This window comes from Narcine bancroftii, chromosome 2 (assembly GCF_036971445.1).
Source record: "Narcine bancroftii isolate sNarBan1 chromosome 2, sNarBan1.hap1, whole genome shotgun sequence".
In the NCBI taxonomy this organism is placed as follows: Eukaryota; Metazoa; Chordata; class Chondrichthyes; order Torpediniformes; family Narcinidae; genus Narcine; species Narcine bancroftii.
In genome coordinates, this window is record NC_091470.1 from 194,993,539 (window position 1) to 195,021,041 (window position 27,503).

The following is a 27,503-nucleotide window of genomic DNA, read 5'->3' on the forward strand; positions in this document are numbered from 1 at the left end:
TTGCATTTTTCCTGATGCAGAAATCAGGAGCAGAGGGCAGACATACACCTGAATGTGTATTTCTGTGAGTCTTCACAATTGTGGTCACATTCAGCCCAGAAATGTTACTTTGCAATTGGGCACATTCAACACAGGTGCACCTCGAGGTGCTTAGCCCACCGCTCTACTCAGTCTACACCCGAGACTGTGTGGCCAGGCACAATTCCAAGGCGCTCTACAAATCTGCCAATGACATCACGGTTGTTGGCAGAATCACAGACAACCATGAGGAAGCGTACAGGAGGGAGATGGATTAGCTTGTTGAGTGGTATCACATCAATAACCTTGCGCTCAACATTAACAAAACCCAGGAGTTGATTGTGGATTTTAGGAGGAAGTCAGGAGAGCACAAACTAGTCCTCATCGAGGACTTAGCAGTGGAGAGGGTCAAGAACTTCAAATTCCTGGGTGTCAACATCTCTGAGGATCTGTCCTGGAGCCTCCATGTTGATGCAATCACAAACATGGCTTGCCAACAGCAACAGCTAAGGAGATTGACGAGATTCGGTCTGTCACCGAAGACTCTTGGAAACTTCCACAGGTGCACCGTGGAGAACATTCTGGCTGGTTGCATCACTGCCTGGTATTGAAGGACAAGAAAAAAACTCTAGAAGGTTAACTAGGCCAGCGACATCACAGGCACCAGACTTCACTCCATCGAGGACATCCACATGAGGAGGTGTTTTAAAAAAAGTAGCCTCTATCCTCAAATACCCTGTTAGCATCGGGAAGGAGGTCCAGGAGCCTGAAGACGAGCACTCAGCGGCACAAGGACAGCTCCTTCCCCTCCGCCATTAGATTCCTGAATAATCAATGAACCACAGACACGGCCTCACTTTGTCTCTTTCTCTTTATGTAAATGTTTGCACTGTGATGCTGCCGTGAAACAACCCCTTGTTCATGACAATAAATTCTGATTCTGATCTGGAGTTGAACAAGAAAATCTCCAGATGCTGGGGTCAAGGGCCATACACAAATGTGCTGGAGAAATACAGCAGGTCACGCAGCGTCCGTACAAAGAATTTTTAAAAATTGGTTTTCCTTTACAGATGTAAATCTGGGGAGGGAGGGTGGGTTATCTACTGTTTCCAGTTGGGGCCTCCACTGCATTGGAGAATGAACACAGACTGGGAGATCGCTTCACTGAGCACCTTCTCGCTATCCGTATAAATAAAAGGGATCTCCCAGCGGCCACCCACTTCAATTCCGTGCCCCACTCCCGACATATCTGTGCATGCACTGTCAAACCAAGGCCACCCAGAACTTGGAGGAGAAACACCCATTATTCCATCTGGGCACTCTGCCACTGGACGGAATCAACGTCGACTTCTCCCGGTTTCTGCTGGCCCACATCCCGTCCTCCCTCCCTTCCACATCCCTCGGTCTCCTTTCTTTCAGCTCTTCACCCCCTTCCCTCTCCATTCACAGAGCCGTCCCCTCCCACCACTTTCCAGCTTTTTTCTCTGGCACCTCCCCCCACCCAAATATCCACCAATGACCTCTTGCCTGTGGGCCTGTGCTCCTCCCCCCTGCCCCACCATTTTAATCAGGCGGCTGCCTGCATTTTGCTCGTACCTTGATGAAGGACTCAGACCAGAAACGTTGGTTATGTATCTTTACCTTTGCGGTATAAAGAATGCAGTGTGAGTTTCTGCTGCATTTTTGTGTAAGCTACAACCATAGCACCTGCAGACTTTCTTGTTTAACCACCCTTTTACTTCCAATGGATTTTGCATGATCTGCTGAGTTTGTCCAGAACATTTGTGTTCTGCACTTCAACATGTTCCTGATCATGGGCTCAGGCCCAAAATGTTGGCTCCCCTCTACTTCCTATTGGTGCTGCATGCCCTGCTGTTTGTCCAGCATGTTTGTGTACCATCCCTCCCAATGCTGCACTGGGCACTCCCCTGCTCCCATTCCGCTCATGTTCTCCCGACCTCCATGCAGGCAAGGGTACAAATCTAGGCTCTTCAGATCTCGTGACCTGGGCAAGTTCTCTCAAACTGCCTTTGATATATCATTTGTAAAGAGATCAACTCCTGGTCACATCAAGAGGAAACTGCTCGGAAAAAAAGATGCGCTTTCAAGAAAGCCTCTTCTCTAAAACAAAAGGGCTCAATCAGGAGATGTAACTTGTACATGTATGGAATTTATGGAACAAATTTGATTTCTATAGCTACTTTGCTGGAATTTGACACACACCAAAAAGCAGTCACCCTCTAACAGATCCCATTAACACATCTGAATGGACCAGTTATCCCGGCATCAATCCTGGCATGACCCTATCACAGAGAGAGTAAAATCCCCGTTATCCCAGAATTCAAGCAACCAGTAAAACAGTAATTGCAGAAGATAAATAGATAAAAAATACAAAAGTTTAAAATTTGCACCTCCTCGCGATCAGTTCACCAATCACGTGACACACAATCTCAAGCAACCAGAAAATACCCAGCACCTACCATAGATACCAGATACAGGGGTTTTACTGTACTTTCTTTGTCCTGTCCACCTCTCTCGCCATCTTATTACCCTCCCTCATTTCTGATTGTTTTTGACCAAAAATATTAACCTTTAATGTTTGTTAGACTGTAATGTCGGGAAAGTTGCTGGAAAAAAATTAAGATAATTACTACCCGTGTGGTTGTCCATATTGGGCACATTTTTAGGCTGCAAGTACCTGAGTGCAACAGTCCCAGGGGTTGGACGTGCAGTAGAGTGGATGACCATCAATTAATTTCTCCGGTACCATTTACACTGCAATGTTTACCCCCAAAGTTGTAGGGGTCCTGCAGGATAAATCGCAGTGCAGGCATCGACTACAAAACCCTGCACATTCCCTTTTTAGACTGCCCGTGTAACAGCAAAATTTCTTGATTGTGCCATTACATGCCTGCAGTCTGAGAACCACTTTTGCTTTCTTTTCCACAGATTCTGACTGACACGAATTTCCCCACCATTTTTTTGTTTCTCTTCAAATTTCCAGCACTGACATGCTTTTCGATCATGGAATTTGATCTAATTTCCAGATCAGGCCTATGAACACCAGCCTGAAAGGCCTCATTCACTCACCTTTCTCCTGATGATTTCTCTTTTTCTTCTTTGGTAGACTGGCAGATTCATCTTCTCCTTCTTCATTTGAAACAGCTATGGGGAGAATTGCAGGGCTGAGTGACAAAACTCAACAAATTATTATAAGAAATTTAGACATTCAGCATGGTAACAGGCCCTTCCGGCCCACAAGTCGTGCCACCCAATTTATACCCAGTTATCCTACAATCCCTGCATGTTTTGAACGGTGGGAGAAGTGCTGACAGGAGCGAACAGGGCTGGTGGGAAAGCTGGGAAGGATTCAGGAAAGGCTAAAGCTAAAGTAGTGTCCCGCTCTCAGAGAGCAGGATTACAGTTTCCTGTAGGTCTTAGTCATAGGCATTTGAAAATTCATACCACAAGCCATGGCCGGGTGGGTGCTGCAGCTGCAGTGTATGGTGGGAGGAAACCGGAGCCCCCATGCAGACATGGGGAGAACGTACAAACTCCTTACAGACAGCGTGGGATTCGAGCCCCGGTCCCAGTCGCTGTAACCTATTTGCCAACCATGCTCCTGGAACAGGCCGTTTAAAGTCTGCACAGAGCTGGACAGATGGACCCTGCGGAGGAGCACTGAGATTTCGCAAATAACTAACGCGTGGGATCCAGCGCAAAGATGGCAGCAATGCAGAGAGTTCACCATCAAGGTAAGAATTTTAGACCCTATGTGAAGGAAGACCCAATTTTAAGGTGAAATTTTTACGTTTCAAGGATTACTCTGTACAAAGGTATGTTATGTGATTATGATGTGCTGTGTGATGTCTAACCCTCCTGACAGTGCAAGACAGTCGTTCAGAATCAGAATTTATTGTCGTGAAGTCACAAAACTCTGTGATTTAAAAGGCAGCATCACAGTGCAAACATTTATATTAGAAAAAAATAATATTGCATGAAAAGTAAGGCAATATCTGTGGTTCATTGATCATTCAGGAATCTGATGGCGGGACGGAAGAAGCTGTCCTGGAGCTTGTCTTCAGGATCATGTACCTTTTCCCCGATGGTAGCAGAGTGAAGAGAGCACGGCCTGGTTGGTGGGGGCCCTTGAGGAGAGGCTGCTTTTTTAAGACAACGTCTCATACATGTCCTCAATGGGGTGAAGACTGGTGCCTTTGATGTCGCAGGCTGAGAGCAAATAAAAGGGAGGTGGGGGGGAACAAGGAGTACAGGTCAAGAGGTGGAAAAATGAAGGTGGGAGAGATGGATCGGAATCCACGGGGGGGCTGAGGTTAGGATGGAAAGGTTTGAACCAAAGGTAAGGATGGGAACACGCAAAGGAGGCGGAGAAATAGATTATGGAGGGGTGGGGGATCAGAAAGTTGGAAGATTCAATGTTCATGCCACATGAGCCGATCCAGGTAGAACGTGACACGCTGTTCCTCACGCCTCACCTCGGAGGATAGAACTCTCTGCGTGGGAACGGTAAGGGGAATTAAAGTGGCTGGCAACCAGTGGTGTTCCAGATTGACCCTACAGACAGGTCCTTGGCAAGGCTGTCACCAATCTGCTACCACGTGGTTGGCTCTCGGAATCAGATTAGGAAGTCTCTTAAGGACAACTGAGCAGAATTATTATTATTTTTTGCTTTTGGTTTCCAATGTTAGGGTGATGGAATGTTTGCCTTCTCTAAGGTGCATCACCTCACCTTTTTTTCCTCTGTTGACATTCATCCTTTTACCCTTCTTCCAGTCGTGTGTCTAAAATGCCTTCAGCGCTCTCACCAAGCTGACACCTCTACCATCATCATTCAGTCCTTGCTGATCTCCAGTAGATTCTTTCATTCTCTCCCCCTCTCAAAATTAAAAACATGCTTGATGGCTGGCTTTTGTTCATTTCTGGTGACAGCTCATCAAGCGGTGTCCCTCTCCGTTGGCATTGTCTGACCTGCTGCTCATGACAGTTGATGTAGAAAGGCTATTTCCCACGGTGGGGGAACCCAGGACAGTGGTCCTCAACCTTTGTTCTCCCCCAACTCACATCCCACCTTAAGTAATTCCTTACTAACCACTTACTCGCTGGTATAGAATGCTATAGGAGCTCTGTGGATTACATAAGGTGGGATGTGAGTGGGGATTAAAAAAAAAGGTCGAGGACCACTGGCCTAGAACAAAAGGACATAATTTCAGAGATGAAGGGTCTCCACTTAGATTCCTTCAGCCAGAGGGCAGTGAATCTGTGGGCAGTTGTGGAGGGCATTGGGTGTACTTAAGGCAGGTTCTTGATTAGCCAGGTTATGGGGAGAAGGACGGGCAGTGATAGAGGAATTAGGGGATATGGGGAGAAGACAGGTAGGTGGAGTTAGATCATAAATTAGATCAGCCATGATCGTATTGAATGGCGGAGCAGGCTCGATGGGCCATTTTTGGCCTACTCCTGTTCCTACTTCCTATGTTCCTATAATCAGGCTACAGCTTCCAAACTGTGCACGTTAGTATGAAGTGTTGGAGAAACTCAGTAGGACACACAGGATCTATTTGAAGTAAAGGGTAACTGATGTTTTGGGCCTGAGCCCTTCAATGCTGCACTCAACCCTGGCGTCTGCAGACTTTCTTGTTTAACTCCATGTTGGTGCTGCATTGGGGAACAATGAGCTGCCCTGATCATCATCAGGTAGCTCAACACCATCCAGGATTGAACCCAAAACCAGCTGGCCTGCTTGGATCTAGAACTGCTCCCGGCCCTCTCCCCCCCACACATTGCACTTTGTACTGAGTGGTTCTGCGATTCAGTTCAACCATCAACGGCACCGCAGTTAGGGTAGAGATAGGCGCAACGCTGTTACAGCGCCAGTGATTGGACAGGGATTTGAATCGGGTGCTTTCTGTAAGGAGTTTGCACTTTCTCCCTATGTCTGCATGGGTTTCCTCCCACTGTTCAAAATGTACCATTGGGTGGCATGGGCTGTATGTTTAAATTTTTAAACTTTTAATTCAACTCCCTAGTCTGCGTGGGTCAGAGGTGCAAGAGGTGAAACATTTGTTCCTGATATTAACCTACACACCATCCCCTCACCTTTCCTGTCCCTGTCCATCATAGGCCCATTTTCTGTGCTCCCCACCCTCACCTTCTCTGCTCCCAGCCTTTTTATTCAGACACCTGTCTGCCTTTTGTTCATATATTGACGAAGGGCTCAGCCACAAAACATTGGCTACCCTTTGCTTCCGATAGATCTATGGTTTTCAAACTTGTTCTTTCCACTCACATATAACTTCAAGTAATCCCTTTGCCACGGTGCTCTGTGATCAGAGTCGGTGGTAGAACAAATCTAATCGGGGGCATTAGCGTAACTGCTGGAGGCTGAGTTTCTCCAGCGTTTTTGTGGATTTCACTACAATCACAGCGTCTGCCAACTTTCATATTTGTCTTAAATTCAAAAAAACTTCCTTGGCTTAAAAAAAAACGCTCAGACCGAGCAGGAGAGTAAGAAGAACATCACATTTGACGGGCATGTCCGTGAGCCAGCCCCATGCCTTCCTGCGAGAGGGTGGTACAACAGAGAAGTTTCTCCCTCCGATCAGCCACTGTCGGTTATATAATCTTTACCTCTTGTGGATACCGCGAGATCTGCTGAGTTCCTCTAGCATTTCTGAGTTTTTAACCGCAATCACAGCCCCTGCAGTCTTTAGCTTTTCACTAAACTCAAAGTCAACCTCAACTCTCCAGCATTCACAGTTAGTGGCACAGTTAGCGCAACACCGTTACAGCGCCAGTGACCGGGGTGGGAATCCAGCGCTGTCTCTCAGGAGTTTGTACATTCTCCCCGTGTTTATGTGGGTTTCCTCCCACCATTCAAAACGTACCAGGTTTGTAGGTCAATTGGGAAGCACGGACTTGTGGGCCAGAAGGGCCTGCTACCATGCTGGATGCCTGAATTTACATTTAAATTTGTTCCTGATGCGAGTTCTCAGACAAACCAGAATTGCCCTTCCAAATGACGAAAATCATATTTCGGTATCTAAATAGTCATGGTTCAAAAGTTATGGGGAGAAGGCAGGGGAGTGAGAGAATGGATCAGCTTATGATGGAATGGCAGGGCAGACACGACGGGACGAACAGCCTACTTCTGTTCTAAATGCAAGAAGAGTACAATTCCATTCCAGGAAAGGTTTGGGTGTACCTGGCATCATTTTTTTCTTCTTTGGCTGATTCTTCCTGCTTTCCTTCATGAAAACACCTTTTGAGAGAGCAAAAATAACCTTGTGATCACTTGGAAACCAAGTTACGCAAAAAGAAAATTCTGTCAAACTCTCAGAGCACTTTACAGTTGGAGAAACACAAAACCACTGTTTCGCAATTAAAGAAGAATGATAACCATTGCCTGCTCTCAAGGACCCCACAAGTAACTGGGTGATGACAATCAGATTATCTATTTGAGAAGTCACTTGGGTGGAAGTGTTGGCCTAGTGTACCGGAAAACTGCCACTTCTCATCTTTATTTTAGGCGGCAAGGTTAGCGCCACTATTGCAGCACCAGTGACCCGATTTGAACCCGGTGTTGTCTGTAAGGAGTTTGTATGTTCTCCCTGAGTCTGCGTTGGCTTCCACCGGGTGCTCCAGTATCCTCACATCCTTCAAAACCACAGCGATTTGTAGGTTAATTTGGATGTAATTGGGCAGCACGGATTTAAATGGCTTCTACTGTTTTGGGAAAAAAAAATTAATACCATCGATAAACGGATGGGAAGGCCAAGGGAGAGACCTCTATCTAGATCAGTGGTTCTCAACCTTTTTCTTTCCACTCGTATCCCACTTTAAGTACTCCCTATGACAACAGGGCCCTGTGATTAGTAAGGGCTTGCTTAAGGTGGGATGTGGGCGGAAATAAAAAGGGTGAAATCCTCTGTTTTAATCATTCCTCAGTGACTCGTTAGGTGCACGGTTTCAGAACTCCAAATGGGCCAATGACAATTTTTCTCGAGCAAAATATTTCAGTAACAATTGGGTCTAGAGCAGTGGTTCTCAACCTTCCCACTCATATCCCACCTTAAGCAATCCCTTATTAATCACAGAGCACCGATGGCCTAGGGATTACTTAAAGTGGGATGTGAGTGGAAAGAAAGAGGTTGAGAACCACTGCTCGAGATGGGAAGAGAATGCACTCTTTTCAGCATTGCACTCAAGAGTCTCAGTCCAAGGACCCCCATTTTGGCCCCAAAATCGAGTATTTTCTTGTGACCTGTATAAAAGTCAACCTCCCGCCTATCTGAACACCCAACACCCCGGCCACAAATCCTCGCCTTGGCCCCCTGCCCACTGGATCTTCCGCCACCCGGATTCAGGAGATGACCCCTGCAGGTTCACAAGGGAAGTGTTGCCTCACTTGGAAGGACTGTTTGGGGCTCCGAATGGTGGCGAGGGAGGAGGTGTGGGCGCAAGTGCAGCATCTACTGCAGTCACAGGGGTAGGTGCCTTGAGATAGGGCATAGACCCAAAATGTCAACAATATATCTTTATCTCCTATGGACACTGCGAGACTGGCTGAGTGTCTCCAGCATTTCTGTGTTTTTACCAGAATTGTGGTGCTTGACAAGACTGTATTTTCTCTGCCCCAACCCTAAGATTCTATCTTCTTCAGAAAAAAATGAGCCATTATAAATGATTTTGATAGTCCTGTATGTCTAGAACAGGGGTGGGCAACCTTTTTTTAAAAAAAAACTCACATCCCACTTTAAGTAATCTCTAGGGCATCGGTGCTCTGTGATTGGAAAGGGATTGCTGGGATGCGAATAGGAAGGGAATGTTGAGAACCTCTGCTCGAGGCCCAATTGTGACTGAAATATTTTGCTTGAGAAAAATTGTCATTGGCCCATTTCCTAGAGTTCTGAAACAGTGCACAGAACGAGTCAATGAAGTATGATTAAAACAGTGGTTTTCAAACCTTTTCTTTCCACTCGCATACCACCAAGGCACAGGGATTACTTAAAGTGGTATGCGAGTGGAAAGAAAGTTTGAAAACTACTGATCTACGGGGAACACTGCAGTTGGAGAGAAGCAGTGCTCATCAAGAATCCACACCACCCAGCACATGCTCTGTTCTCGCTGCTGCCATCAACAAGTGTTTGCACTGTAATGCTGCCGCAAACGCCGAATTTCGTGACTTGCTCATAAAAATAAATTCTGATTCTGAAAGAGGTGTCGGTGCCAAAAGACTCGTACCACCAGGTTCAGGAACAGCTGCTCCCCCTCCACCATCAGACTCCTCAACAACAAACCAATCAGGGACTCGTTTAAGGACTCTTACTTTTACACTTTACGGATGTTTTTCTCTGATTTGCACAGTTTGTTTGCATTATTTGTTTGCACGTTGAGTCAGGTTTTTTTTTGCAACGCCAATAAGTGGTAATTCTGCCTCGCCCACATGAGAACGAATTTCAGGGTTGTAATGTGATGCCATGCATGTACTCTGATAATAAATCTGAATGTAAATGATGGCTAATGATTAAATTATCTGCTTCAAGGAGTTGGCAGGGACACCACAAAGAACTGTCTTACTCATTATTGGGGGGGGGGTGGGCGGTAGCTCTACAGTAAAAGACTGTGTTCATGCCTCAAATGCCCCCTCAGGGAAAATGGGGCAGACAACATGGTGGCAATAGCAGTTGGGTAAAAGCACAGAAATGCTGGAGGAGCTCAGCCGGTCTTGCAGTGTCCATCAAAAGTAAAGATATATCACCAATGTTTCTGGCCTGAGTACATGCATGACATCCAATGATGAGGCCCTTGAAAATGCAATGTCTGCAACTGTTATGTCCATGTGACAAAGATAATCAAGAAAGCAGTTACATACACAATTTGTGCACTCTCTTCTTTGTTGGAGAAGGAATCACAGAGTCCCGGTCTAATTCCACGAGCTTTCTTTTCTTCCCACTGAGAACTTTTAAGCCCAAAGAAATGTCATATTATTAGTTACAGAGCAAGTTACATGAGATTACAACTCCCAACAAGAAAAAGGCAACTTCTCCAGTAAAATAGAGCAAGTCGAGGATAGCTATACATTCATAAATAAAATACAGATATCAACTACATACCCCAGTCTTGGCTGACAAGGGATTTATCCAATGGGTTGATACTGAACAAGGCCTAAAATAAATCCTAGTCAAGTTAATGTCGTGAAAGACGACAGTCTGCAGACGCTGTGATTGTAGTGAAAACACGGAGACACTGGAGGAGCTCAGCCAGTCTCGCAGCGTCCACAGGAGGTAAAGATACATTCCTGAGCCCTTCTTCAAGGGCCGGTTGTATACCTTTACCTGTGTTCGACGCTGAGAAACCGGCTGAGTTCCTTAGCATCTCTGTGTTTTAAGATAATGTTTTGGCTTTCCAAAGTTTCATGGAATATTCATAGCAGATCTGAAAATAGGTGGGTGAAAGAGTTAAGTACACAAAAGTGCAGGTGAAACCCAGCAGATTACGGCAGCGTTCTTGTACCATACTATCACGTTCATGAAGGGGAAGACCACAAGACAGTGGTTTTCAAACCTTTTTTTTTTCTACTCATACACCTCCTTAAGTAATCCCTATGCCATAGGTGCTCTGTGATTAGTAAGGGATTTCTTAAGGTGGCTTGTGAGTGGGGGAATAAAGGTTGAGAATTACTGCTCTAGACCCAATTGTTATATTTTGCTTGAGAAAAATTGTCATTGGCCCATTTCCTTTGGGGCTCTGAAATGGTGCACATTAAAACAATTAAAACAATGGTTTTCAAACTTTTTCTCTCCACTCATACATCTTCTTCTTTCTTTGGCTTGGCTTTGCGGACGAAGATTTATGGAGGGGGTAAAAGTCCACGTCAGCTGCAGGCTCGTTTGTGGCTGACAAGTCCGATGCGGGACAGGCAGACACGGTTGCAGCGGCTGCAGGGGAAAATTGGTTGGTTGGGGTTGGGTTGGATTTTTCCTCCTTTGCCTTTTGTCAGTGAGGTGGGCTCTGCGGTCTTCTTCAAAGGAGGTTGCTGCCTGCCAAACTGTGAGGCGCCAAGATGCACGGTTTGAGGCGATATCAGCCCACTGGCGGTGGTCAATGTGGCAGGCACCAAGAGATTTCTTGAGGCAGTCCTTGTACCTCTTCTTTGGTGCACCTCTGTCACGGTGGCCAGTGGAGAGCTCGCCATAGAACACGATCTTGGGAAGGCGATGGTTCTCCATTCTGGAGACGTGACCCACCCAGCGCAGCTGGATCTTCAGCAGCGTGGACTCGATGCTGTCGACCTCTGCCATCTCGAGTACTTCGACGTTAGGGATGAAAGCGCTCCAATGGATGTTGAGGATGGAGCGGAGACAACGCTGGTGGAAGCGTTCTAGGAGCCGTACCAATCACAGAGCACCTGTGGCATAGGGATTACTTAAAGTGGAATGTGAGTGGAAAGAAAAAATATGAAAACCACTGCCCTAAGACAATAGGAGCAGAAGTGGGCCATTCGACCTGCCAAGCCCACTCCATGATTCCCTCATGAGCTGATTCGTTCTCCCACTCAGCCCCACTCCCCGGTCTTCTCCCCATAACCTTTGATACCCTGACAATCCAGATACCTATCAATCTCTGCCTTAAATACACCCAATGGCCCAGTTTCCACAGCTGCCCATGGTGTCAAGTTCCAGAGGTTCACCGCTCTCTGACCAAAGAAACTCCTGTTTTAAATGGGCACCCCTCAGTCCTAAGGTTTTGCCTTCTTGTCCTGGACTCCTCTACTGTAGGACCAAAGACAAGATGGAGCACTAGAAAGGTGTGGGAAAGAAGTTGTTGGATGGCATCTCGGACTGAAGCTAGTGAAAAAGAAAACCCCCATAAATTGTCGATGTCAAAGAGAAACGAATCAAGCCGACTTACTTGCCATAGGCATCTCATTCTGCTTTGGTCTACGTAACCGCAAGGTCCGGCCCAATAACTCTTCCCCGCTGGCGTGTAATGCTTCAATTAGATCTTTCCTGGTGAGAAACGTTATAAGGCCACGTTTTCTAATGGGGTGAGGAGAGAGAAAAAAAAGAGAGCTAACTATGTTACTGTTACTTCATTAGGAGCATCAAGATGGATAATTGATGAATCAGAATCAGAATTTATTGTCGTGAACATGTGGCACAAAATTTGTTGTATGACGGCAGAACTACAGGTGCCAATATTGCTATAAAATACATCTAAAAATAAATAAATTTGTGCAAAATAGGAGAAAGTGAGGCAGTGTCTGTGGGTCATTGATCATTCAGGAATCTGATGGCAGTGGGGAAGAAGCTGTCCTTGTGCTGCTGAATGCTCGTCTTCAGGCTCCTGGACCTCCTCCCAAATGGTAGCAGGGTGAAGAGGGCACGGCCTGGGTGCTGGGGGTCCTTGAGGACAGAGGCTGCTTTCTTAAGACACTGCCTCTTGTAGATGTCCTCGATGGAGTGAAGTCTGGAGCGCGCAATGGCGTTGGCCGAGTTCACAACTCTCTGGAGTCTTTTCCTGTCCTGTGCATTGGCACCTCCGTACCAGATGGTGATGCATTTGGCCAAAATGCTCTCCACGGTCCACTTGTAGAAATCTGCAAGAGTGCTTGGCGACATACTGAATCTCTTCACGAAGTATAGCTGCTGGCGAGTCTTCTTCGTTACTGCATCGACATGGAGGCCTCAGGACAGATCCTCGGAGATGTTGACACCCGGGAATTTGAAGTTCTCGACCCTCTCCACTGCTGACCCCTTGATGAGGACTGGGTCGTGCTCTCCTGAAGTCTACAATCAATTCCTTCATTTTGCTAACGTCAAGTGCAAGGTTGTTGCTGTCACACCATTGAGCTAGCTGATTCATCTCATGTTAGACACTCATCTTTATATAACAGAACAGCTTTCATTAGATTGATGGCCAACTGCTGTGGAATGCATTTGAAAACACATCATGCTCACCAATATCCTTCAGGACAGGAAATCTCTTTATCTGGCCTGCATTCCACTCACTCATGCAAGTTATTGTTAGTTCAGGTCCAAATAACAGAAGTAATATATTACGTGTGTATAGATGTACACACACACACGCACGCATAAATATATAGAGAGACATGTGTGGACGCGCATATACAAATATATATGATTATATATACCTACGTGCAGTATATATAGACACACGCATACCCCCGCATCCCCCGCCAACCAATATCGGACAAACCTCTTCAAACTTTACATTTCTTTATGATCATAATCCACATCAAATTTTGTTTGATATCGTGCTGTGCAGTGCTTTGAAATAAAATATTTTGGCAGAGCTAAATCAGTATAAATGTAGACATCCAGCCCTTCCGGCCCATGCTGCCCAAATACCCCAATCGATCTACAACATCCGTATGATTTGAAGGGTGGGAGGAAACTGAAGCCCTTGGAGGAAACTCACGCAGGCACAGGGAGAAGGTATAAATTCCTTACAGACCACGCCAAATTCGAACCCGCGTCACTGGCGTTGGAACAGCGTTACGTTAATCATTCCCGTGTTGACTGTTGGATCGGCAAACCAAGAGCCTAAAAATCTAAATCTTACCACAGCAAGTTGTAGAAATCAATTAGCTGTCGATTAAATGCAACCAGTTTACAAATAACCTGCAGGGAAGGAAACTATGCGTCGATAACAACTGCCCAAGATGCTGCTTCAAGAAATTAACTGACATCGTAGACGATCGCGATCACCCTGGCCATGCTCTTCTTACTGTTACCTTAAGGCAGAGGGGACAGAAGCCGGAAGCCCAGCACCGCTGGGTCCAACAATTTTCCTTCCAACAGTATCAGGTTTCCTGAACCCTGTAATACCCTGACCTTCAACATCAAACTCTGGCCCTTCACCCCTTGATGTTGGGCCGACCTATATATTCCTGCCAAAATAAAAGAAATTAAACCCTCCCTACCCCGTAACCCTCTATTTTTCTTGCAGCCATGTGCCTGTCTAAGAGTCTCTTAAATGTCCCTAATGTTCCAGCCTCCAACACCACACCCCTGGCAAGGCATTCCAGCCCCCCACAACTCTCTGTGTTTAAAAAAAAAACCCTTAGCCCTGATGACTCCCCTGAACATCACACCTTTCACTTTGTACACATGTCCCCTGGTGTTTGCATGTTTGTCTGAAGCACTGATTTAGTACAAATTTTGCATTACTTCTAACTGTGAATATGGATCATCTGTTTCCCTTCTCTGTTTACATTAATTTACATTATGTTAATGTACCTTGAAAGCTTTAGCAAGTATAACTTTCCTTGCATCTGTACATTGGGAGACAGATCAGTTAGTTGAGCGGTGTGTTACGAGCCCAGAGGTCCCCAAAACCCAGCAGCAATAGATATTCACCAAGACAATGGTTACTTAAACAAAAGTTGATTTTAATTATCTTTAAACATGAAAACAGAATTACACTTATCACTATTAACTTACTTTACCTAATTTAACCTCCTTCTAATTCTAAGCACACGTGTATGTAATGTGTGTGTAAGTTCAGAAAAGTTATTTGGTTCACAGTCCAATCTCACTTCTCATTCCTCCAAGTTCACTGGTTGTAGGAGATTCTTATACCGTGCACAGAATTTAACATTTATAAAGATCACCAGGCTTTGGTGCTCGAAAGGTAAACGGTTACCGCTCAGGAAGGTTCTTGTCGGTTTTCACAGAGAGATTTGCTGCTCATTGGACACAAACTGATTCCTTCTGATCAGCCACTTCAGTGTCTTGCTGAAGAAACTTACCCCATCAGGGTTTTCCAGATGATAACCTCTTTCTTTCAGGTCACCACAGAGTTCCTTTCTGTTTCCCTTATTTCAAGTTAAGCATTATACAGCCAGTCCTCTCCTCTTGCATGAACCACAAGGGCTTCGACTAGCACACCAAGACTGGAAGGAGTCACGTGATGGAGTAGTGGCCGGACGGTGAACTCCAGCCCTCTCCAGAAAAGTCGGGAAAAACAAGAGAAAATACAAAGGCACAGAAATACAAGTTAAAGAAAAGTGAATATAAAGGTGGAAAGAAGATGGAGACAAAAGGAGAAAAATCAAAACCAACGGAAAGAAGAGAGGAAGAGAAGACAACGGAGGAAAAAGGTGAAGGCCATACGTGTCCGAAGAGGCCCGCTGTGGAGAGAAGACCCCACTACCTCAGGTCGGTAGAAAGAGAACTACAACAATGGCTCACAGAGCCGAGTAAAAGTGCGCAACCGCGCATGCGCGAGGAGTCGCGCATGCGCGATGCGCATGAAAAAAAACACACCGACGGGAGGGGGGACCAGCTGGGGAGTCGATCTCCACAGCCGGCAACGACAGCTGCAGAACACCTGCAGCAAGAAGAGACCACAGAAGACAATAGAAACAAGAAAGAAGAGGAGGAAAGGGCAGCAAAGAAACAACAGATGGTCAACCTAGAGGAAGAAGAAGAGGAAGAGGAAGAGGAAGAGTACAGGGAAATAGAAGAAGAAAAGATAGGCAAGGTAAAGGAGGTACTTGCTCTTGTTAGAGGATACATGGAGTCATTTAAAGAATGGCAAACACAGGAATTCAATGATTTAAGAAGAAGAATAAACAACACAGAAAAGAAAATAAATAAAATGGATATGACCTTAACAGAAATGGGGAAAAAAATGGACAAGATGGAAGAACGGGCAATAGCAGCAGAAATGGAGGTAGAAGACTTAAAAAAGAAATTGGAGGAATCTAATAAAAAAACTAAAGAGACACAAGAATTACTAGCCCAAAAAATAGATATAATGGAAAATTATAACAGAAGAAATAACATAAAGATAGTGGGCCTTAAGGAAGATGTAGAAGGCAAGAATATGAGGGAGTTTATAAAAGAATGGATCCCTAAGGCCCTAGGATGTCCAGAACTACAGCAAGAAATGGAAATAGAAAGGGCACATAGAGCATTGGCCCCTAAACCACAACCACAACAAAAACCAAGATCTATTGTAGTAAAATTCCTAAGATATACTACAAGAGAAAAGGTACTGGAGAAGACAATGGAAAAAGTAAGAGAGGGCAACAAACCACTGGAGTATAAAGGGCAAAAAATCTTCATTTATCCAGATATAAGCTTTGAACTCCTAAAGAAGAGAAAAGAGTTCAATGCAGCAAAAGCGATTTTATGGAAGAAAGGATATAAATTTACACTGAAGCATCCTGCGGTATTGAAAATATTTATTCCAGGACAACAAAACAGACTATTCTCGGATCCAGAAGAAGCACGAAAATTTGCAGAACAATTACAAAAATAGACTGAGGGATGAAGACGGGTAATGAGAGCAAAAATTATCACGATTGATATGTATGTGGGTAAAGACAAAAATAGACTGAGGGATGAAGACGGGTAAGGAGGGTAAAAATGACCACGATTGATATGTATGCGGGTAAAGAGGTATAAGAGTGAATAGAGACAATGGGCATATGTGAAAGTATCTGTAATTAGAGGAAAACATAGAGAGTATAGACAAGAATTAATAAGGGAAGGTAATGGAATAGAGAGAATAAGGAGGGAACTAAAAGAGTGACCTTTGTGACATATAAAAGACTAGCACACCAAGACTGAGAGAAAACCTGTTTGACTCTCTCTGCTTACAAAACCACATGACCCTCTTACAACAGCAGACTTCTCCAGCAGACAATAGCAGCTCCAGCCTGCTCTTTCATCTATTGCCTTTGGTAAACAATAATCCATTAGTGGCGTCTTTTGAGCACTCTTAAAAGGTGTGAGAAGCCACTATGTCTAGCATAGCTCCAGTATTTCAAATAAGATCTGTTTTAAAGTGTTTGCATGTGACCTACTCTAACAAACCTTTCCCAATTTATCTCCCAAAAACATTTCTATATATTCTGTCACAGGTGTGACAACAACCTTGCACTTAATATTTACTAAACCAAGGACTTCAGGAGGGGGAAATCAGAACATGAACCAGTCCTCATCTAGGTGTCAACATCTCTGAGGATTTGTCCTGGGGCCTGCATGTCGCAATTACCAAGAACGATCACCAATACGTCTTCCGAGTTTGAGATTTGGTCCCTCACCAAAGACTCTCAAAACATTTCTACAGGTGTACCGTGGAGAGCATTCTGTCTGGTGGCCGGTATGGAGGAGCCAGTGTACAAGACAGGTAAAAGCTCGAGAGTGGTTAACTCGGCCAACGCCATTACGGGCACCAGTCTTCACTCCATCGCGGAAATAAATAAAAGAGGTGCCTTAAGAAAGCAGCCTCTATCCTCAAGGACCCCCAACACCCAGACCATGCCCTCTTCACTCTGAAGACAAGCACCCAGCAACACAAGGACAGCTTCTCCACCTCCGCCAGCAGATTCCTGAATGGACAACGAACCACAGACATGGTCTCACTTTCTTCTATTTTCTAGCACTATTTATTTATTTTTGAAATGGAACTTATAGCAATATTTACACCTGTAATGCTGCCAAAAAACAACAAATTTCGTGACATTTTATGACAATAAATTCCAAATAATTCTGGCCGTCAAAGGGAACATGCAAAACAAGGACATCTCTCAATGGGAATCACGTGCCTCCCTCTACCTGGATTTCCTGATCTCGACTGAAGTGATTGGCATCTCTTTCTCCATGAAAAAGCGAATGAGAGCAATTTGGAGCTCGCCGAAGGTCTTTGAAGAATCTAGGTTGCCCACCATCAGTTGACGCCCTGTTTAAGAAAGGAGAGAATAAAACCAAGCTTATGTGCAGAGAAGATTGACTAGGATGTTGCCGGGACTTCAGGAACTGAGTTACAGGGAAAGATTAAACAGGTTAGGACTTTATTCCCTAGAGCAGTGGTTCTCAACTTTTTTTCTTTCCACTCACATCCCACTTTAAGTAATCCCTAGGCCATCGGTGCTCTGTGATTAGTAAGGGATTGCTTCAGGTGGGATGTGAGTGGGAAGGGAAGGTTGAGAACCATTTGTGACAGAGTATATAGAGGTGTTTGGGAGATAAGTTGGGAAAGGTTTGTTAGAATAGGGCACACGCAGAGTTCTTTTCTGTTTCTCCTATTCCAAGGGAAACACCAGACAGCCAGTCCTCTCCTTTGACCAGGCCGTCTTCCAAAGCTTGCCAGCTTGTCCCTCTGGAACCGATGTCTGTGTGTCTCTCTCGCTCTCACTCCCTACTCTCTGAGAGCAAAGCCTGTTTTTTTCCCTCTCTCTGCCTGCAAAATCACATGACCTTCCAGACAGTAGGTTCTGTTTTCCAGACAAAGCTGCTACTGCCTGTTGTTACATTTGTTGCCTTTTGCAAACAACCGTCCATCGTGAGTCTGAGCCTCTTGCAAAAGCTCCTGCAAAAATTCTGTGTTTTAAAGTATTTGTGTGACCTGCTCCAACAAACCTTTCCCAACTTATCTCCCAAACACCTCTATATACTCTATCACACACTGCTCTAGACCCAATTGTTACTGAAATATTTTGCTGGAGAAAAATTGTCATTGGCCCATTTCCTTTGGAGTTATGAAACCGTGCACATAACGAGTCAATTAGGTATGATTAAAACATTGGTTTTCAAACATTTTCTTTCTACCCACATCACACCTTAAGCAATCCCTTACTAATCACAGAGCATAGGGAATACCTAAAGTGGTCTGTGAGTGGAAAGAAGAAGGTTGAGGACTACTGCCCTAGAGTGTAGAAGAATGAGGGAAGATTTGATAAGAGGTATACAGATAGGATTGGCTTTTTTCACTGAGGTTAAGTGAGATACAAACCAGAGGACATGGGTTAAGGATGAAAGGGAAAAAGTTTAGGGGAACCTCTTCACACAGAGAGCAGTGGGAGTGTGGAACGAGCTGCCAGCTGAAGTGGTGAATGCGGGCTCAATTTCAACATTTAAGGAAATTTGGGCAGGTACATGAATAGGAGGGGCGTGGAGGTCTATAGATTGAGTGCAGGCCATGGGACTAGACGGAATAGTTCGGTACAGACCAGAAGGGCCAAAGGACATGTTTTCTGTGCTGTAATGTTCTCTGGTGAGTAGGATCAATGATTCTCTGCAAATAATACTCAAGGACCCTCACCACCCAGGCCATGCCCTTGTCTCACTACGACCATCAGGAAAGAGGTACAGGAGGCTGAAGATGAACACCAAAAAACAGCTTCTTCCCTTCCGCAGTCAGATTTCTGAACAGACAATGAACCACAGACACTTTTTCGCACTGATTTTTTTTTAAAAAATGCAATTCATAGCAATTTTGCATCTGTGATGCTGCCGAAAACAACCAATTTCATGACGTGTTCCCGACGATAAAAATTCTGGTTCTGAGTACCCCCTCCCTGGAGAAAATGCTGGCACAGACAAGGGATTATCAAACTGGCTGAATTCATAAGTAATTGAGGGGTCTCTGTCAGCTCAGCTAATTAGGGGTGGTGGGGGACACAGAATTTGACAGTTACTGATGCTTCCATAAGCCCTGCGGCTCTTTCTGAAAGACAGCCATGCATTTGTGACGGTTACCACTACACAGATCAACGAAGGCTGATGATAGTCAAGGTCAGAAGTTGGAGGGTCGGCGGTCTCACCGTTACCTGATTTGCCTGCCCACTTGAATCTTCCCACGCCTTTCTCTTTGGCCTCCCATCCCCAGTCGACTGGAAACTCCGTTGCCTGGTCACCAGCCTCTTTGATGACCGTACCGGCTTCCTTTTCGCCAGCCTAGAATGCAGAGGAATGCGAAAGCCAATCTTTTGAACTTTTAAGTAAATATATGGAGCTCAATGCTGTCACTGGCATTTAAAAGGGGAATTTCACATAGGGCCCTTGGTGTTGACAATTGCTTCCTCATCAATGGAAGGTGAAACTCTGCTCTTCTGTCAGCGCTCTTAACCATTGTATGAATAGACACACACTAATAACACTGGACAACTAAGATTTTGTTTATTGAACACTTTTGGGTGTATAGTATGGATTTTGGGCTGATAATCGTGAAAATCACCTTAAAATTTTTCCTATCACATACCCTTCTTTAGATATAACCAATTTTTGTGATTTCCTGTCATATTTTAAGTATATTGGCCACAAAGCAAGCTGTTCTGGTCAGTCCAAGCATGCTTGAGCATGCACTCAGTGCAGGAGCTATGCAAATGTTGGACATGCTTAGTCAGGATAGATGCAGACAGGCTATAAAAGCAGCTCACATATCACATTGATATTGACTGAACAGATGTTAATGCCCATGTTCTTCAGGTAATAGCACAGTGAGCGTACTTAACATCAGCATTTATTGCCTTCAGGAAGATTCAATACCGTAAAAATGTCTCGTCCATGTCACAGCACCTCTGATACATTTTGTTATATTTTTGGCAAGTTTACGCTTAAGGCTCAAAGACACAGCGTTACTGCACTTATTAAGAAAGCCTACGAGCGCTACTTCGGTTATAAAATTGGTGACCAAGACAAACCCTGGACTCCTCACATTTGTTGCGCAACATGTGCAGTCAACCTGAGAGCTTGGCTCAGCATCATTATGCAATTAAATGTGCTAAATTCAATAAAAGTTCATGTTTCTCCTACTTCCGATGTGATGCAGCAAATCTGAAATTATCTTTGTGTTCAGCTTGAAGTTGTCAATCATAATCCCAATTTTTTTTTCAGGAAGCAAACTTTGTAAAAAATTTGTGTCCGAAGTAATTAGCCGCAGCAGCATGAGGTTGTGGCGTGAAGAATATTGCCTGGAGTGATTGATGGTTGCATCGAAAGAGGAGCAGGTGCAAGGAAAGAAATAGTTACTGTATATACTCATGTAAAAGTCAAATTTTGTAGGCCACATTTTAATGTTAAATTCATGGGGTCGACTATTACGTGGATACTACTTTCAAGGGGCTGAAATTCACACTAGAATCCAAAAAACCATATCAGTAGCTGACGTCCAAATGATCGCTCAACAAATAAGGGGAAAAAACCCCACAAAGTTATAATAGATTCTCTGCATCAAAGCACACGTCCTACCACGGGGGAGGTCGGGACTGCGGTTAGTATCTGCGTCGTTGGAAGCTTCCAGAGTTCCAATGGTTAGGACCGAGGCGAGAGTACTTGGCCGAAGTGTAGGGAGCTCCAATGGGCAGGACTGGGGCCGAGGCAAAACTCCGGAACCAAGGTGTAGGGAGCTCCAATGGACGGACGGCCAGAACTGAGGTGAGAGTCCGGGACCGAGGTATTGGGAGCATTGATGGGCGGGGGGCCAGGATTGAGGTGAGTCCCTGACCGAGGCGAAGGGAGCTCCGATGGGCAGGGCTGGGGCCGAGGTGAGAGTCCCTGACCGAGGCATAGGGAGCTCTGATGGACAGGGCTGAGGCAAGAGTCCAGGACTGAGGTGTAGGAAGGTCCGATGGGCAGGCGGCCGGGGTCGAGGAAAGAGTCTGTGTTCGAGGCATCAGGAGTCAAGGTGAGAAACTAGAGTTGACCTTTACAGAAGGGGTGTGTAAAATTCTAGATTATTTGCTAAAAATAGGGTCGGCGTTTGCGTGAGATCGAGTTTAAAATGAGTAAATATGGTAAATGTTTGATTCTCCTTTGGGCCAACAGACAAACTTGCTTCCATGCTTCATGAACAAAACGGCAACTTCTCGATTTCTTTAATTCACAGTATTTTTAAACAATGCAAAGATGTTGGAGCCTGAGAAGAAGATGTCCTTGTGCGGCATCAGATAAGAGATCACAGGGAATAACACGCTCCTTTGTTTTTTTTGTTGAGGCCAAGGTTAGTACAGGCTTGGAGAAGTGATGACGCGCAGTTCTGTTTAAGGTTGAACGTGTACAAAAAAAGAGCTTTACCCAAATGTGCTGGAGGAGCTCAGCAGGGCACGCAGCATCCAATGATCACTGTGTGACCTGCTGGGTTCCTCCAACACACATGACCCCAGCAATTTCAGATTTTCTTGTTTATCTATAAAAACAGCCAAAGCATTTTGCACTGGGGACTTTATAAAGTCATCTGATTGCACAAGTACAACCCGACAAAACAGCATTCTCTGGTTCTTGATGCAAAACATACAGAGATAACACATGTTAGACGTTAGACATAACACATGTTAGACGTTAGACAAATAATACATATGCAGGACAAGTATTCACGCGTACAAATAAATAAATGTTTTGTGATATGAGAGTCTCGGAGGGTTAGTGTGAGCGGTTTCTTTGGCCATTCTGTATTCTCACTGCCCGTAGGGAGAAGCTGTTCCTCAGCCTAGTGGTACCAGCTTTGATCCTCCTGTATCTCTTCCCCGAAGGGAGCAGCTGAAAGATGCTATGCGCAGGGTGGAAGGGGTCCTCAATGATTTTGCATGTCCTCTTCAGACAACGATCACGTCGATGGTTGGGGGGGGGGGGGGAGGGGGAGGGAGACTCTAGTGATCCTCTCTGCCACTCTTAAGAGTCCTGTGGATTGACCTCTGATCCATTTCTCTGCAGAGACCGTACTCACACTGTGATGCAGCTGGCCAGGACGCTCTCGATAGAGCTCCTGTAGAAGGTTGACGTGACGGTGGCCGATAACCTTGCCCACCTCAGTTTCCTCAGGGAGTGAAGTTTTTGTAGCACCTTCCTGATAAGTCCACTTAGGTCACTGGCTAAGTGGACTCCGAGGAACTTGGTGGCAGTCAATGCCAGGGCAGGTAAGAGAGGGCTGCCAGATACCTGGGGTTCCTTTGTCATTGTATTAGATTTTTTTTTTTACCCTTCCCATATTTATATATAACACAAATTTAAATAAAATTTAAATTACACCAGGTTTGAATCTGGCGCTGTAAAGAGTCTGTATGACCTGCATGGGTTTCCTCCGGGGGCTCCAGTTTCCTCCCACCTTTCAAACACATACGGGGTTGTAGGTTAATTGGGTGGCATTGAAAGGCCTTCCTCTGTATTGTATCGTTCAGATTTTTAAAAATGTAAATTAACAAGGGCCAAATATTGAAGAATTCGAGAGAGAAGGTGGGGGAGGGGGGGGTGAAGGTGTATAAAAGGGAGTTCAGAGGTGAGGGAAGGGAGGAGAGGAAGAGAGATGAAGGTGAACAGGAATGGGAGGGTAGGGGATATAGTGGTAGCTGGTGAAAGAAGGTTGAGGGCAGAGAGAGAAAGTTGGAATGAAACCAGGAATCACTTTCCTCCCTTCAATGTGAGTGCTGACCGATTAGCAGGTCAGAGAGCAATGTCCAACTGGGCCCCTGAAACCCATGAAATGAAGTGGATCTCCACGACTACAATATGCTGTGACCAATGACATGACAGGAGTTGGCCTCACCAGCAACAACGATGAGTCGCACTGCCGAGACGAGGTGGAAAATAACAACCGGAGTCTCAACATGGACAAGACAAAGGACTTCAGGAGGACCAGGGATGGTCGTGCTCCATTACACATTAATAATTTGTTGGTGGAGAGAGGAGAGACCAACAAGTTCCTCCAAGCCCACTAAAGGAGGGGCCTATCCTGGACACACAACCTATCAGGAAGGCGCAGCAGCACTTCCTGAGAAGACTGAAGTGGGCAAGGCTATTGGCCACCATTATGTCAACCTCCGACAGGAGCTCTATCGAGAGCACCCTGGCCGGCTGCATCATGATTTGGTATGGTTGCTGTCGAGCATTGGTTCGGAAGTCAATGCACAGGACTGCAAGCAGAGAGAATCACTGGGGTCTCCATCTCTTCCCCCCCACCCCCCATCTCTTCGCACCCCCCCCAATCAATGTGATCCTCTGGAATTATTGTTTGAAGAGGGCTTGAAGACCCCTATCATCCTGCATCATTCAGCTATTCCCCTCGGGAAAGAGATAGAGGAAGATCAGGGCCAGCACCACCAGGCTGGGGAACATGGGCAGTCAGAAACTGAACGACCAAAGGAACTGCTCACACTAACCCTCCGAGATTCTACTATTTATTAAACAATATTTATTTAATATACAGGTAAACCCCGCTTTATGAATACTCACTTTACGAAAATTCGCTTATATGTAGAAAACAGTGTTCCCTTTTACGAATAAATTATAATGAGTTTTTGCTTTTACGAAATTTGCCTCCATTAGTCACCAGTGGGTCTTTGCTTTATGAATTTTTGGTTTACGAACAGTTTCTCAGGAATGCTCCACCTTTATAAAGTGGGATATACCTGTACAAGGGTTGGTGTAGCGTTTAGCGCAACGCCTTAACAGCACCAGCGATTGGGACCTGGGTTTGAATCCCGCGCTGTCTGAAAGGAGTTAGAACATTCTCCCCGTGCCTGCGTGGGTTTTCTCCAAGAGCTCTGGTTTCCTATCACCCTTCAAAAACATACCAGGGTGTAGGTTAATGGGGTGTAAATTGGGCGGCATGGACTCATGGGCCAAAATGGCCTCTTACTGTGCTCTATGTGTAAATTTAAAATATATAGGAACATAGGAAGTAGGAACAGGAGTAGGCCAAAAATGGCCCATCGAGCCTGCTCCGCCATTCAATACAATCATGGCTGATCTAATTTATGACCTAACTCCACCTACCCCATATCCCCTAATTCCTCTATCATGTAAAAGTATATGTATATACGCACTGTATATGTATCATTTGCATGTGTGTTATCTCTAGATACGTATTTGCATGTATTGCACCAAGGATCAGAGAATGCTGTTTTGTCAAGTTGTACTTGTACAATCAGATGATAATACACTTGAACATAACTGCTAAAATATCCACTTCACGAATGGGAGCAGATTTGGCATGATAGACGAAGGTATTGGTGATGGACAGCAAGATCAAAAGTAGGCGGGGAATCACAATAAATATGCTCCTCACTGGTCTTGACTATCGCCATGGCACCTGCGGGAGTTCATTTTTCTCCTGGATCAGAAAACCTTCACCATTACAATCCAGCATTCACCGTCCAGGACACAGCCAAGAATCATGAGGGGGAGGAGCTGACTCCGGGCCACCAACTGAGGCAGACTCGACTTTTCATGCTACATGGCCCTCCCTATCTAAATTCAATTTAAATTTAGACATACAGCACGGTAACAGGCCCTTCAAGCCCACAAGCCTGTGCCGCCCAATTAACCTACACCTCCAGTGCATTTTGAAGGGTGGGAAGAAACCAGAGCCATCGATGAAAACCCACGCAGACACGGGGGGATCGTACAAACTCCTTACAGACAGCGTGGGATTTGAATCCCGGTCCCGACTGTTGGCGCTGTAACAGGATTGTGCTAACTGCCATGCCACCCACCATGCTAACTGTGCCGCCCTGACTACTTGTGAAACTACATCTACGGGAGGAGATCAGGAGAAAAATACGAGAAAGGAAGGGACTGTTCTCTTACAGAAAATGGGAGCAACCATTTTAAGACATAATTATCCAACAAATTGCCACTTACCTTCTTTGTTTCCAGTTTTCTCATCCCCTTTTCCCCCAAGCTTTCTAGACTCGTAGTCAGAGGTTCTGCCCCATCTTCTTTCTTGATGTTGGATGGCACATCTCCTGGACGTAAAAGGCATCATTAACCAGCCCACCCTTACCTCACATATTCAAATACTGAACCGCCCTATTTACATAATATTGTGGTCTCCACTGCTACCGAGTGCCCTCTTAGCCTATTTCCAAGATTCATACGAACTGGATGTGGCAAGGGTGGCATTTTTCCTTCCATGACAGACTTTAATTTTGTGGTGGTGGCAAAATTCTTCGCTGGAAGCCGAAGAGAGGGTGCAGAGGAGATTTGGATTGGAAAATAAGTCTTATGAGGCAAGGTTAGCCGAGCTGGGACTTTGCTCTTTGGAAAGTAGAAGGATGAGAGGAGACTTCAATATCTACAAGGATTAGGAGAGACAGAAAACACATATTCAAGATTATAAGGTGGGCAGCCAGCACCTGTTTCCCAGGACGGGAATAGCAAACACCAGGTGACATTTGTACAAGGTGACGGAAGGAAAGCCCAGTGGTTCTCAACCTTTTTCTTTCCACTCACGTCCCACTTTAAGTAATCCCTAGGCCATTGGTGCTCTGTGATTAGTAAGGGATTTCTTAAGATGGGTTGTGAGCGGGAAGGGAAGGATGAGAATCACTGCTCGAGACCCAATTGTTACTGAAATATTTTGCTGGAGAAAAATTGTCATTGGCCCATTTCCTTTGGAGTTCTGAAACCGTGCACATAATGAGTCAATGAGGGACGATTAAAACTATGGGTTTCAAACTTTTTCTTTCCAACCCCTTATTAATCACAGAGCACCAACGGCCTAGGGATTACTCAAAGTGGGATGTGAGTGGGAAGAAATGCAGGTTCATCTAGTGCATTTGTGCAGCACGGTTTGTGGTCCAGAAGGGCGTTATGTCTAAATTTTTTAAAAAAATCAAGACAAGAGCAATAAATTCCTGGGGTGAGAATCAAAAGGACAGGGGGATTACATATGATGAAGTAGAAGGTATTTTATTCAATAGACACAAAGAGTTGTGGGGGCCTGGAATGCCTTGCATTCATGGCTGATGGTGGTGGTGGAGTCTGGAACATTAGGGGAATTTAAGAGACTCGTGGATGCAAGAAAAAATAGAGGTTTGGGGGTAGGAAGGGGCTAGTTATTTTTTGGTAGGAGTATATGGGTCAGCACAACATCGAGGGCCAAAGGGCCTGTACTGTGCTGTTGCATTCTAGGTTCCAATTTAAATATCTCTGCTATCATAACAGGATTTGAACTCAACCCTGCTGCAATGAAATGTGGTTTTGGTGAGAACAAAAACCAGGGCAGCACAGTTAGCTTAGCAGCTAGCGCGACTCTGTTACAGCGCCAGAGACTAGGGTTCGAATCCCGCGCTGACTGTAAGGAGTTTGTATGTCCTCCCCATGTCTGCGTGGGGCTCTGGTTTCCTCCAACTGTTCAAAACATATTGGGGGGGGGGGTGGTTGTAGGTTAATTGGGTGGCACGGGTTCATGAGCCAAAAGGGCCTGTTACCATGCTGTAGGTCTAAATCCACACTGAGAGTACAGCTTTAATTCCCTTGATTACAAAATTGATGATTTTGGAAAACCAATTCAAGCAGAAAATGCAGTGAAACAGGAAAGTCTGCAGATGCTGTGATCGTAGTAAAAACGCACCAAAATGCTGGAGGAACTCAGCCGGCCTTTCCAGCGTCCATAGGAGACACAGATATATTGCCACTGTCTCGGGCCTAAGCCCTTCTTCAGGGAATAGGCCAGACATAGGACAACTCAGAAAGTCTCAGGATTCAAACAGTGCCGGCTGGGGGGAGGAATCCGGACCAACAAAAGGTGTTAATTGGATACGCTGAAAAGACAGGCTGAGTTCCTCCAACATTTCAGTGCGTTTTTAGCAGAAGATGCAGGCAACCTCACAGATTTGGCAGCATTCACTGGCAAGGGAATGCAGGTTAGGGTTTCAAATCGATGGATTTTCAGCAGGGATCGGAAAAAGTGAGAAAACAAATGTGTTTTAA

The 27,503-nt window shown here is 45.2% G+C and overlaps 1 protein-coding gene across 4 annotated transcripts in view; it reads right to left on the reverse strand.

Moving 5' to 3' along the window:
* The window catches only part of LOC138754898 (uncharacterized), a 92,672-nt gene that overhangs the window by 22,690 nt on the left and 42,479 nt on the right, over nucleotides 1-27,503 (reverse strand). For all 4 annotated transcript variants that reach the window (XM_069919866.1, XM_069919864.1, XM_069919865.1 and 1 more), the window contains exons 11-17: nucleotides 25,431-25,534; nucleotides 19,625-19,751; nucleotides 17,631-17,754; nucleotides 11,950-12,077; nucleotides 9,911-9,997; nucleotides 7,241-7,297; nucleotides 3,109-3,183 (exon numbers count right to left, since the gene is read on the reverse strand). In XM_069919866.1, coding sequence (XP_069775967.1) covers nucleotides 3,109-3,183; nucleotides 7,241-7,297; nucleotides 9,911-9,997; nucleotides 11,950-12,077; nucleotides 17,631-17,754; nucleotides 19,625-19,751; nucleotides 25,431-25,534 — 702 coding nt within the window. The remainder of the gene's footprint in view (nucleotides 1-3,108; nucleotides 3,184-7,240; nucleotides 7,298-9,910; nucleotides 9,998-11,949; nucleotides 12,078-17,630; nucleotides 17,755-19,624; nucleotides 19,752-25,430; nucleotides 25,535-27,503) is intronic.